This window comes from Conger conger, chromosome 5, assembly GCF_963514075.1.
Source record: "Conger conger chromosome 5, fConCon1.1, whole genome shotgun sequence".
NCBI lineage: Eukaryota > Metazoa > Chordata > Actinopteri > Anguilliformes > Congridae > Conger > Conger conger.
The window spans coordinates 52206989-52221319 of NC_083764.1; the positions used below are offsets into that span (position 1 = coordinate 52206989).

The window sequence follows — 14331 nt, forward strand, 5'->3', positions numbered from 1 at the left end:
TTGGTCATGAGTGATCAAGAGTCTTGAAAATAAAGAACCATCTCCATGGATCAGGACAGTGCCTTGATCAGATAGAGTTTGTCTCCCTGTTCACTGGTGAAAATGGGGGCCTTTTTATAGTGATCCACCAGCTCCTCCATGGAATTGAATTTGCGCTGTCCGATGCAATAGAGGCTGTCCTTCAGCTGGACCTTGAAATGCTTGTTCTTGCCTTGAGCCTTCAGGGAGATGGAGAAGTCATTGGGCTGAGGAACATAGGGAGAAAAGAAGAAACCAATTATCAGCCACATTATCACTTCATTTATCACTGTTCAATTCATTTTAGAAGTGCTGCTTTTTAGCTTCACCTGATAAGAGGTTGGTTTTGCATGATAAGGAAACCTGTGGTTTTCAAAACGTTTTATGTGTACACGTTATTAGAGTGTAATTGTGCACACTATTATGCTGGGTTTAATACAAGTTGCGATCAATAAATCAGTATGCTCATAATTACTTATCGATCGCAATGCAACTATTTTGGTAATAGAAATGCAGATACATATTAGCCCTGTCCTAAATTACAGCAAAAATGGAAGTTATAACGTCATGACTGATCGATGTGAATTGAACAAATAATTTCTGGGTCTGTGTTCATAAACAACTCTGTGGGTAAAAGAACAGTGCTGCTTCTTGGGGGTAGAAGAACACAGCTGTAAGCCAAATTAGAAGCAGTATGAAATGTTTTTTGTTCCATTCCTACAGATGGTGTTTTGCGCATCACAAGAGGCGATCGGTCAATGAACTCTGACAGGATTGCGGTTCAGTTGCACTGTGTGTGAGACTGTGCACTGTGAATTTCAGAGTTACTGTACTCTGTTTGCATTAGACCACTGGCTCTGCACTGTGACTTTCAGAGTCGATGTGTGTGTTTGACCACTGGTTCTGCACTGTGATTTTCAGAGTTGGTGTGTGTGTGATAGACCACTGACTACGTTCTGTGACTTTCAGAGTTCATGTGTGTGTGTGTGTGTTAGACCACTGGCTATGCACTGTGACTGTCAGAGTTGCACTATTCAGCGCTGCGACTTTCAGGAGATATGCAAGGAATTCCTTCCCCTTGAAACTCCACTGTGGTCGGTGATCACAAGACTGTTTGTGCAGCGATGATGTCACCCTGAACACACACCCACAGGGGCCTACCTACTGAAATTCATGCCAAACTGCTGTGCAGAAGGTGGGGGGAGGGATCACTGGTCAAGGAGGGGGAAAAATGCATGCCTGAGACATTTCCCCACCTAAAGACAAGGGACCATTGCAAGTTTTTTTTCTTCTTTTTTGTATTTGAAAGCATACAATATATCTTTTCCATAAAAATGGATGCCTAATATTCTCTTAGCTCAAAGGGAGTAGTGCTCTTTCTAGAAGATGTTTAACGGTCATTGAATATTTACTCTTTTCCTCTCTTTCTCACACTATACCTCCAAAAATAATTTCATTGTAATTGCCAGGAATGGAATGGAACAGAATGAGAGACTGCACTGGACTGAGCCGGACAATCGACCGGACTTACGGACGACTCGCTGTCCCTGATGAGGAAGTCGCCCTCGTCGCCCCTCTGGTTGAGCGCCACCTCCGCCTGGTGCCGGGTCACCTTGCCGTAGTACCACTGCCGCCCTGCGAACCTCCCTGTGGCCGAGGGCTCGATGTAGTCACAGTCCGGGGTGGGCGGGCCGGCGTTGCCCAGGGCGCTGTGGGAGTTCTGGAGCACGGTGACGTAGTTCTTGGGCACCAGCCCCAGCTGCCCGTCGGCCTTGCGGCACTTCCACCACTCGGGGTCGTTCTCGGGCTTCTCCACCACGTCCATCACCTCGCCCTTCTCGAAGCTCAGCTCCTCGTCGTTACCCGAGTTGAACGGGTAGAGGGCCTGCACCGTGTGCAGCGTCCGGCTGCCGTTGCTGCTGTGGACGGCTGCCGCTAGCTTCTCGGTCAGAGAGCCCGCCGGGTCTCCCGCCAGCCCGTCGGCGTCCTCCGTCACGTAGTTGGAGGGGAACCAGCCCGAGCGGCCGTCGTAGACGCCCCGCCACCAGCCGTCGCTGCACTTCTCCATGACCACCACCCGCGTGCCCTTGACCAGCGAGAGCTCGTCCTCACGTTCCGCTGCGTAGCTGAACTTGACCAGCGCCGGCAGGTTGAGGTCGTAGAGCCGCTCGCCGTTGTCCGAGCAGAGGTCTGCGTCCGCGTTGGAGGCCGTGTCCCTCATGCTGGTCTTCCGCTTCACCTTCCCGATCCCTGCAGTCACAAGGACGAGGCGCTTTTAAGACCCCGAGGGATTAACAGCTTAAAAACATCACAGACTCTCGCATTCCGTTCATCTGCCGCATACCGCGACAGGCTCTTCTCACCAAATAAAGACCACCAAAGAACTTTTCCCAGGCTCAGAGCCGCTTCTCAAACAACCAGAATCCCACAGATGAAATGATCTGTAAACTACCCTTTTTAGTGGGTGAGTAGCATGGAGTTTCAGGACTGTAGATTCATATCTGAATGCAACAGGCAGGCATATAATGTGAGGAGGTTGGCTGGGCTTACTGCATCTGCTCATTACTTTACATTTAACTGGGGAATGGTTATGTATCCATATAAATGTTTCACTGTTCAAAAATGTACAAGTTGTAACATGAAGTTGTTTATATATAATAAAATTGATGCAAAAGTGAAAATCTTTTTCAAAGTTTCATTTAATTTCTTAAAAATATATTTACATTTGTAAATTAGGTATTTTTTGTCATTAGACTATGAAAGAATACATCAAACACTAACATATGCTAAAATAATAATTGTTGTACTGAAGAATATTTTCCAGTGAGGAAAATTATTTTATGGTTGTTAGGACACCAGGCTACCAAACCCTTTGTCACTTCAAGACATCTCTACACTTCCCCGTTTTTGTCCCTGACGCAGACATATGTTGAAATTCTTTGGATTATGGCTGCAATTGACACTAGACTATCAGACTGCCACTATTTGCAGAGGTTCTGTGGCTACAGCTTTCCTGTCAGCTCTGCGTGTGGTCAAGACACCAGAGGCAGCTGCGATACAGCACGTTTGCCCAGGGCGGAAGGAATGTGTCCACACTGGGCTGACAATACTCAGGACGCACCAGCGAGTCCTCTCCATTTCCAGGACAGCACAGCTGCGGGAGAAGGGAAAAACACGGGCGGAAATCGGCCAAGGTTTTAGTACCGAGAACTGCGGCCTACTTCCTTATAGCTGAATTGGAGAAAAATATCCCCACAGATCAGCCACAGATAAGACTTGCTAGTACAACGGAAATGTGAAACAATATGAATGGTCTCCAAAATAGATATGGATCACAATTGTGGGCAGGAACAGGTTAAATTAGATCAGTCTGTTCTGTGTCCAAAATGCTTTCCTTCAGACTGCTTTTGTCCTGAAGACTGCTTCCCCAAATGTTTTGTAATGAAACATTTAAAAGTCCATTTTTTAGTATTGAAATTTGTGCCACTTTGGAACACAAAAACAATTAAATGGCATGATCTTTTTTACCCTCCAATAGACAGTATGCTGTGCTGGTGTTTGCAAGTTAATGTTTGCTGAAAGGTTCAGAGTATTTGCTTCAGATGTTAAATTCCACAAATATCTGCAAATGTTCACACTGGAAGTGTGAAAACACAGTCTTTGTACAGGTTGATTCTTAGCTATAAATATGTTCTTAATCGAGTGATTCAGAACTGAAATGCATCTTTAAAACAGTGGCCTAGCAATGGCTACCATGGTGCAATGAGATATTTGAGATATTTCTATTTGAATGTTGCCCTTCATACCTAGCCCTTCATTGTCCCTTTTGCTTTTTGAAAACAGTTGCACTGAACACATAAACATTAGCCAAAATTAGCAACCACACGACACAGTTCTCCAATCCAAGAAAACGTTAAATTCCTGGCGATGCACATCCATAGGAATATTGATGTTTGCATACTGTGTGCTTCATGCCAGCTCCATTTCTCGACGGCTTAGCGAAAGCATTTTCAGTCACAGCAATTCCACAGAGCTATGCTAATAGCAGCACTAAATCAGACAATAACCAAATAAAGGCAAAACGAATAAAATGTAGCGGAATCAGACTATTTAGCCAATCCAACATACAAAAATAGTGGCAGAAGAGTGCGGCTATGTGAACCTTATAGCGGGTGTGTCCCTTATGGTCCCATTTGCTGTCAATCACTCATGACCTTGCAGTGGCCAAGCAAAAACGGTATTTGGCTCCACCCGATTCATGAAGCCTGACTCATCTTGAATCCAACACTGAGAGTTGATGACACGGGTGTAAAACTAGACCAAAGACGTCTTCGTACACCGGTTTGGTGGGGGCGGGGTGGAGAAGAGTGGCGAGGGGAGGGAAGGGGGCAGAGGCAATGGCTTTGTTTCAAAGGTACAATAGGTAGGATTTTTGTGTTAAAACATTGTTACAAGACCATTGTAAATCCCTTCCTATCATTGAAAAGGCTCATTGACATGTTGACTCACCCTCTGCCTGTGTTTATAATCCTTAAATTTGGGTTTGAAAATATACAGTTACATATATACGCACAGACACTCCACAAACATTGCACAGCTGTACAATAATTCAAGCCCATTGGTGTCAGTGGTGTGAGGTGGTGTGAGTGGTAAACAGTGTCGTGGTGTGAGGGTGAAATTCCTCTCGTGACCGTTAGGAGTCCGAAATTTCACTTTGTACCTTTAATGGAACCTTTTCCCCGTGCCCATTCGGCACACACATCAATGATCGAGAGGACGGGGAAGCCAGATAAAAGCGCATGACAGCAGCTAGGGTGAGTCGCTGAGGGAGAAGTGGCTGTTTAGCCTGTGGTCACTCCAAGGGGGTGTTCCTGGTGCACATTGACACAGCCCTCCGATCCACAGTGATGTCACTGGGATAAGGGTGGGGCACAGAAGACCAGGGCGGACTAATCTGCGGTTATAGCTCATTATATAAATCGATGAAGTGACTTCAAACCATTAATACATTAATCATAACCACAGCAGGAGACCTCGGCCTGGAGTGTCCGACATATTACAGATTTTTGCTCCAAACGAACCCCTAACTAAACCAATTAACAATAAATTAATTTCTCATTCAGTATTATCCATAAAAAACGCAGGCATCCATGACACAGTACTTTAACCACTTATGGGTGGATGCGACCTGTGCATTACATCTCCTTTAACAGACGGATGCGATGCCAGCGTTTTATTTCATCATAAGACTGTTTTTCAATACACATGACTGTTGAAATGCATTGCAATTCCTAGACCTTTCTATATGGCGCCTTAGTCCATAATGGGTTAAGTAATCTTAAATTTAACAATTCATATTCCCGGATATTCAGAATCAGACTCTCTGTTCGTTTGGATTCACTTTAGCCTTTCCTTTAGCTCTCATTGCAGGAGTGGGGCCAGGCACGTTTAGAGTTCACTCTCAGGACATCCTCAACCCTTTCGCCTTAAATACGTCCTCACTGCAGTCACTGGCGTGTGCTTTTACTGCACAATGAGTGAAATATCGGCTTACCTCTTTCCCGGCATCAACTCAAAACTAACTTTCTGTGAGGGCAGCAGTAAAAAAATACAAAAAAATAAATAAATAAAAGCAGTAAAATACGAAGTTATGCAACCAAAAGGACTGTAAATTTCAGGGGGTTTTAACATAAATAGAGCTGTGAGATTTAGTAACAGGGTTATGGGGGTCAGATTCTTATTATACGCTTCCCGAATTTTCCCCAATCCGACACTCTGACCTGCGCTGAAACAGCACATAAACCAACCCATTGTTACTGTCCCAGAAGAACACAACAATAGGACTTCACGGCACCCAAAACATTTACATACGAAAATACTAAATCCAGGAAGAGTAACAATGGCAGGCACGGATACAAAGCAGACATTCCGTTTACGTACGCACGCGCACGCCAAAGACGTTATCAGTCCAAAGGCCGTGACCTTGCAATAGTGAGACTCAGTTTGAATAGTGGTGACCAAGTTCCAGGCTTCCAATTACAATGGAGAGCACAGAACAGTTAAGCCGTATTTATGACAGGATGACGGCACACCAAGACGTACTTCAGTACTGCACGTCAACAAAGTCCAATAGTTTGTATTTTTTTAGCCTTTTTATTCAGCCCTTATTTTACCAGGAAATCAAAATCTATTTTCCAATGATGGCAGCCAGGATACACAATGAATGCATATAAGATACACAATACAGTAGAAATATAAAAGTAGTAAAATTAAGTGCAGTTATAGGAGCTATAGGTCAACATCGTCAACATCAGTAACAGGAGCGCACATTTTGCATAAGACTGTAAATATTTTGATTGTGGTCAAGCTGGAGCTTTGACAGGAGATTATTCCAGGACCAGGGTATGAAGCAGTCAAATTCCTTTTTACCAGAAACAGTTCGGATTTAAAATATAATAAAGCATGTTGCCTAGCGCGAGACTTCGTCGTGGCAGTGACAAGCACTACTGGGCAGATGGGCCCATTGGGTAGTGACTCTAGAATGCAGCCAGAGCCTTGTGCCGTAATGGTCTATAAATACACTTGTGTAACAAGCACCTTCAGAGTGACTGAATGCAGCGTGGGACTGCTGATCATGTTAAAGACTAGACAATTAGCCTGTCACCTCAATTATAGTGCAAACAAGCATTCCCATACAGAAACAGCACCACAAGGCTATGCTGCTATGCTACACATCGAGACCATAGAATTATAAGTTACTTAAAAGTGTCATTTTTGACAGAAAATAGTTGGTGTCATAAATATGTTGTTTATAGGGCAATGTGATAGGATTTTGTACATTCAGAGTATGTTTAGGGTGTCAGCCATTTTTATCTGTTCATTGAATAATTAAGAGCAGAAGTTGTCACAAAATCCTGAAACGCATCGCCCCTTGCTGTGCACCCTTGATGTGAAGGCTTCAAAGTTCAAATCTACTCAAAACCAATCAGAACGCAGATACAGTAGAACCTTCCGGTTCCAAAGTCACGACATTGAGATCCGAACCGGGGCTGCGAGACGCTGCGATGCCCTGGGGGAGGTTTAAAAAACCGAACCCTCATGCCACAGCCCGTTCAAAAAGACGAACGTAGGAGTGTGTGAGGGCTGGGTCCTGTCCCGCCACGGGTGGGTTCCAGGCGGCGCCCCGGCAACCGTCGCCAGGGTATCCGAGGACACGTCACTCATCGCCACAGTCAGGTCCTTTGTAGCACAATGCGCGGCTTTATTGTCCCGCGCTCTGGTATGTCGTTATCATCCGCGGAGGGCTGCCTGACATTTTGGTGCCGTTACACTGAAGGGGCTTGTCTGTGCGGGAGACAGGGGAACCAGTCTGAGGCCGATGGTGCACTTTTTTCTGCTGCTGCTGCAAACAAGCACACGCACACTCATCATAATTGTCGCTGCAATTTGGGCCGGTTCACGTCTCACAAGAAAAGAAACTGCCTGTTTGTGGTAGGCTAACCTGCTTACGGTAAAAACAGGAATGGCTCAAACTGCTATGCTGTGTTGTGCCGAGTGTCATTTCTATCGCCATGAAGTTCAAACCGAAGACAATAGTATCTCCTTGACTAGTGTATTGACTTTTCTTTCTTAAAAAGATATGAAATGTAAAAAATGTAAACCGTATGAAGATGCACTGTGAGCTCAAGACAGAGGGTAGTGCCACAGTCCATCTGGTCAGCTCATTGCACTGAGAGGCTTCTGTGGGTCAGTGGTGTACATTTGTGTATGTTGCCATGACTGCACTGCATGCATCCATGACTCAGATGCTACAGTCATTCGGTTGCTATGGTTACAGGTTTACTTCTGAAGTTGGGTTGGATCATGGTGTCTACACGCTCAAACATGTCGATATACAGATGCTGAGGGTGTAAGGTTTCCTTTACCTCATTTGTCTGAAATGAGCATGCCTGCCTTTCTTTTAAAAAAGCTTTCGATATGGTAGGGTGGACAGAGTAACACTAATGTGACTTCTAACTTGTTGCTACAGGTTGAACTGTTGTTAAGAGCCTGTAATCCAAATCAGAGAAACTTGAACCTGAGGTAGCTGAAATGTGACACTGCAGCTCAACCGTGAAAATGTGCAGGCGTGCAAGGAACTTCCTGGATGGGAACCCATTTGAAAGTGAAATTTTTTTAATCGACAAACTGCACCTTGCACTTTGGTTTTGATCTATGAAGCAGTCACTCTTGTACGTTAGCATGGGGGAACCAAACCGACCTTTTTTTTTGTTTTTCTTTACATCAGAGATTTTAAAACATCACCAAGACAAATTTACTAGCTTACTATATCATTCACTCTTCATAATCAGTCACATTATTTTAACGAAACACTACACCAGGTACATGAAGGGCAGCTATTCCTACAAAAGGTTGAAATTTCTATACGTCTGGCCACATTTTCATAAGGTGTGTGTCACAAGATGTATTACCTGATCAAGAAATCACTGTCTGAAGTCAAGGCCAGGGAAAGAGACCTGAACAGCTTGGTTAATTACAGTAAACTAAATTCCAAATGTTTCAAGGGGGGGTGTTATGGGGGTAACAGCACAATGTCATTCAACATCAGCGGAAAAGAAAAAACAAAACACATACTCCTGACAGCTATTGTATTTAATTTATTTCCTTTATTTACTGTAACTAGGTGTGCCAACTGAGAACTCAGCTAGGACTTCAACTGATTTTATACAACTGGACATGTATAAAATGCACTGCCTTAAAAGTCATGAGCAAAAAAAGTGATTCAGTGATTCAAGAGGCTAATCTTTTTTCAGTCAGTTCCCGAGAAGGCTTTGCATGGCATCTCCTCTCCAGAGCCAAAGGCATAAGACCCTTGCGTTGTCCCTTGCAGCACAACAGAACCGTGTGGACATTCCTTGGAACTCTACGGATGCGGTGGCTGATGGCTTTTCCCTAAGCTGTGCCATTTTAATGAGCATCACTTCCTGGCACACTGAAATGTTGAAGCACACCTCGGGTGGCTCTGCGAGACCAGTGTAAACCCAATGGAAGGTACCAGTATTATGTTGGATATGCTAAGAATGTAAAAAATCTGCCTTGTGTGGGTTGTTGAGTGGGTGAGTGCTCCCTGCCTCTAGCTCAACCCCTTCTCCTGGGTCCATTTCATCAACTAACACGTTTAAGTGTTTAAAATGAATTTCAACCTCCAAGTAAACTGTCCAAGACAAAGTAATGCGTGTTATTTTTTTGCAGTACTGACTTGCTATATGCTATGCTATGAGTCATGGTACAGCTCCTCAATACCTGCATGCAGTACCTAACCCTTGTGTTGTCTTAAGGGTCAAAAATGACCCGCCACTATGTTTAACAGCAGAGAAAACCCCTTAAATTATCTTTTTTCAGCTTGAAATTTGATGAAAGTTGACAGGTTGATAAAGCAGCAAATAGATTTGCTGCTTTATTTTAGGGGTTTAGTGAAGGTGGGTCATTTTGACAAGGGGAGTATGCAGAATGTTAAGATTACACAAGGGTTAAAATAGACAACACAGAAATGCAGTTCATAAGGAGGCAAAATAAATCATTGGATATCTGAATGTTTCAGTCAACACCTGGATATTAAAAAAATAATGTGTGCTGACCCCATGTCAGGAGATAATAAACAAACGTCATTCAAACTTATCAAATCAAAAAGGCTTTATTGCACTCATTCAGCTGTCCCATACAGGCAGCAGACATGACAAATTACCTATAATTTCTGATGCAATGCGGTACCCCCACTTAATGTCTCCCAATGGCTGGTGCCTACTAGGATACAGGGGTGCCAGATTGGGACCATGTAACATTTAACATGGGGATTTAGAGTGTAAATGTATTAATAATGGGTCATATTAAAGAAAGGTATGGGGAAATTTTGTATTGGAGTCAACTAAAATGAGGACATTTTGATTAATAATTTGAGGGGAAAAAAAGCTCAGCCATTTGGCAACACTGCTTGGAAAACCTGTGCAGTCAGGAAAACAAACCCATTGTGTGAAGATGTTCTACGTCCACAGTTTCTCCGTGCTTTTCCTGTGAGGACGATTTACAAGGAAGCGACTCTGCTTAATTTAACCATATATAGTAAAAGTGGTTTTCACTCAACTTTGAACCCTGCAATTTCAAAATGGTGACGACATGGCCGTCTTCAACCGTTCAAAGTTGATTCTGGCCTACGATGCAGCCAACAGGACGGCCCCTCCCTACCTACAGGACATAACAGCCCTACACACCAGCTCCACCTCTCCGCACTGCAGCCACAGGCCGACTTTCTCTTCCTGCCAGCCGTGTGAATGGCTCTCGCTTGTCCCGACTGCGGAGCTTCTCCACCCTAGCTCCCCAGTGGAAGAATGACCTCCTCACCCCCAAAAGAACTGCTCACTCGCTGCCCATTTTCCACCGCAGTCTGAAGACTCATCTCTTCATGCTGTACCTTGACCCCTTTCTCCTGTCACTTGTTTTTCACTCTAACTTTAGCCTCTAGTATTTTGTACCTTAATCTAGGAATTTTTCTTTTTTATTTGTCTCGGTACTGTTGTTCTTAAAGTTGTAGATGTCTTGGTATGGTAGTTACAGTATTAGCCTATCTAGCTTGTGTACTGGTCTTCTGTTTATGGCCTTAAAACCAATCATAGATGAATTGTACCTTATCTGATGTGTCCGGTTGTTTCTTCTATGACCTTGATATGTATGTTGCTTTGGATAAAAGCATCTGCTAAATAAAACGGCATGTAATGACAGCAAAAATGACTGCACTTATAACCAAAAAAGACAACAAACACTTCAGGGACACCCCAAAAAACACTGCCCTTCCTATTTTTGGTATATTTCCTCTGTCCGTGCAAAATTACCGGTCTGTTGACTTCCCTTTTTTAATGTATGAGCTTTCCTTTCATTCATTGAACAATAAGGGAGTACGATTGTAAAATTAGCAACACAGCCTCACACAAAAACATCCGTTATTTTGATGATGTTAGTGTACAGAATTTAAAAACTGTCACCCCTCAAGGGCAAATTAAGAACACCACTTCTTCACCCTGGGTACAGAATTCATTATACACCCGATTAAGATTAAGAAATCATTAAGAAAGATTAAGAAATTATTCAATCAATTTTACACGCACTTAAACTGTGTGACAGACACAAAATAAAACCATAAAGATTGTTGAATATCTCACATCTCAGCCTAGGTTTACTGTACATCCAGGGGAAATACTCTCAGTGAACACTTTATTAGGTATTTATTAGACTTATTTTTTAGACTTAAGTCTTCTGCTGTTGTAGCCTATCCACTTGACATACCACTGTTGTAATGTGTGATTATTCGTGTTACTGTCACCTTCCTGTCAGCTTTGACCAGTCTGGTCCTTCTCTGACCTCTCTCTCATTAACAAAGGGTTTCTGCCTGCAGAACTGCTGCTCACTAGGGATGTGTACCGAGAGCCGGTATTTTTTGGTACCGGTTCCTAATTGGTCGGTACCAGAGTACCGCTAAAGATTCTGGACAAACGATACTGTTTTCGGTATTTTTTAAGAGTCTAGCTAACCGTCGCGTAATTATGACACTACCGCCGTCGACAGGTTATGACGCAGCGCCCCGTTGTTTTCTCTAGTAGTCAATATGTCAGCCGTAAGAGCTAAGCGCTCCAAGGTATGGGCTCACTTCATCAAACTCAATGAATCCTCGGCTCAATGCAATATATGCAAGAAAGTAGTTGCGTCAAAGGGGGGTAACACCAGCAACATCATGAAACACTTGCAGTCTACCCATAGCATAAAGCTGAAGGAGTGCGGCGTGTTTGACTGCCTAAACAACGCATCTAAAGTTAGCAACCCGGCAGACGCTAACAACACCGTGCCCTCCTCCGTGCAGGCAGACTCCGACAGTGCTTTTTCATCAAGTCACGGTGAGTGTATGAATCATTAAAGGGGAAGTGAAATACTAGATTAAGTTAATAATTTACAAGATTGATTCCCAATATATACATCCTTAAAGGTTTAAGACTGCCAGTAAAGCTGGATTAAAAATAATAAGTAATTAAATTACCCTTTTTTAAAACATGCGCAGCGCCATTTTATCCGAGTGTATAGCGTGACGTCACTCTATCCAGAGCGATCTCGGCTGCTGCCAGAGAAAGTAAATATGTTGCTTTTCCTTAACAAAAACTGTTAGGGCTAAATGCGTCAGGAGAAGCGCCTCGCCTACACTGTTCTGTTTACATGTATGTGTCTGTTGGGTCTGTTGGGCAAGGGCTTTGGTCATCTCCCTAGGGTTTTTTTTATTTATTTAATCTATTCTGAGAAGCATTTGTAATTTTAAGTTAAGCTTCTGTTCTGTTGAAGCATTATCACATTGACAGTTACCTTTAAGGCTGTATGGAGCTGCCTGCTCGTTTTTTTGACATACCTCGCACTGCAGATGTTGACTTGCTAAGGGCTTAAAAGGCAGGTGCTGTAAGTTGTTTAATGATGTTGCTGGTGTTACCCCCCTTGTGGTAATAAAAAACGATTGAATCTTTTACCATCTTGTAACGTCTTTATTTTATACACTAAATTACACGCCGTGGTATCGATAAGAGTATCGATAAATACTGGCACCGATAAGGAGTATCGGTATTGGTATCGGTATCAATAAAATCCTAACGATACACATCCCTACTGCTCACTGTATGTTTTTAGTTTTTCGCACCATTCTCTGCAAACTGTAGAGACTTGTATGTCAAAATCCCAGGAGATCAGCAGTTTCTGAGATACTCAAACCACCTTGTTCGGCATTAAGAAACATTCCACAGTCAAAGTCACTTAGATCACATTTATTTCCCCCATTCTGATGGTTGACATCAACATTAACTGAAGCTCCAGACCCGTATCTGCATGATTTTATGCACTGCACTGCTGTCCCACGATTGGCTGAATAGACAATCGCATGAATAAGTAGATGTAGAGGTGTTCCTAATAAAGTGCTCAGTGAGTGTATATTACAAACTGTGTAGAAACAATGACTTCCACTTTAACAGTTTTTCTCCTTGTTTACAAGTTTATCACAGACACAGATTTGAGATTTCACAAAAACTGATCAACATTGCGATACAGCCCAGGAAGTGTGGGTTGCCTCTCTGCGGCCATGAAAAGGGGAAGTAAACGCAGTCAAATCACCCACCCTCTCTCTGTGGCTCTCTCACCCAGCGAATGACATCATCGAGCAAATAGGCCAAACAAACAGCACATGTCCTCAGGGCAGGCAGGACTGCAGCCACACTCACAGGTGCCCCCCTAGGGGGGGTTAACCTCAAAGAGAGAGCCTGCATTCTCACAGAAATGTCCATGTGCACACGCACGCACACTCTTGCACACATACATACACACACACACACACTCTTTCTCTCACACATACACACACAGACACAGACACAGACACAGACACAGACACACACAGACACACACAACAGAGTATACCGAATTGGGAGTATGGCCTCTTGTGGCTGGTCCACTCACTGCCCTCTCACTCACACACCAGAGAGAAAATTCTTCACATTTATTTATTTTGTTTTTTTATTTAGTTTTTAACAACTACTTCCTGAACTAAAGCTTACTGTTTATTACTCATTACAGCTCCACTTTCCCATTTCTAAATTAAGCACATGCACCTGAAATGCAGTGTAGTGGTCCAGGTGCACTTTCACATTGGAGTATAGCCAAGGTGTGTGCGCGGCCGTGACTTGCGGTTAGAGACCCGGTCATGTGACAGCGTGTTTGCCTGGCTGTGAAGCAAACGAAAGGAGAAGGCCTGGAGCCACGTGTGACAGACTGCGTTTCTTAGCAGGGCCCTGCTACAGCGTCCGCTTGCCTGCTACAGCGTCCGCTTGGTGGAGAGAGAAAGAGGCGCTTGTGCACCGTTTCAGATATCGCAGACGTGACGATGCGGACAGACACCCACTGTTCTGTGCGCTGCCCGGTCCCTGTGTTGGAACGTTTACTTGGAATATGCACCGTGTGCTGACATCATCCGGATTTAAAAGCGTTTGTTCCAAACACCTGCAGAAACTGAACAAAAACGTAACACGCACAATGGTGGCCCAATGTGTTATTTTCAGTCAAAAATGTGGAAATTGCAGCCATGACTAATATTTATTTATACGGGGAAAAACACGATACACACAAATAGTTTCTCGCTTTGCTTCACCGAAAAACACTGTGGCATACCTTGACCTGGCTTATTATGCTCAACTTAACAAGAAAAAAGGTCTTGAAAATGTCTTCAAATGAATTACGGCATGT

General features: G+C 43.6%; 1 protein-coding gene across 7 annotated transcripts in view; it reads right to left on the reverse strand.

Annotated features, from left to right (window-relative positions):
- The window catches only part of LOC133129293 (cytoplasmic protein NCK1-like), a 49029-nt gene continuing 34698 nt past the window's right edge, over positions 1-14331 (reverse strand). For 6 of the 7 annotated variants that reach the window (XM_061243267.1, XM_061243265.1, XM_061243266.1 and 3 more), the window contains 2 exons: positions 1550-2268; positions 1-245 (listed from right to left, as the gene is read on the reverse strand). In XM_061243267.1, the coding sequence (XP_061099251.1) occupies positions 51-245; positions 1550-2268 (914 nt within the window). In that variant the 3' untranslated portion in view covers positions 1-50. Of the gene's footprint in view, positions 246-1183; positions 1275-1549; positions 2269-14331 lie in introns of all 7 variants that reach the window. The other variant, XM_061243270.1, reaches the window with a different exon arrangement.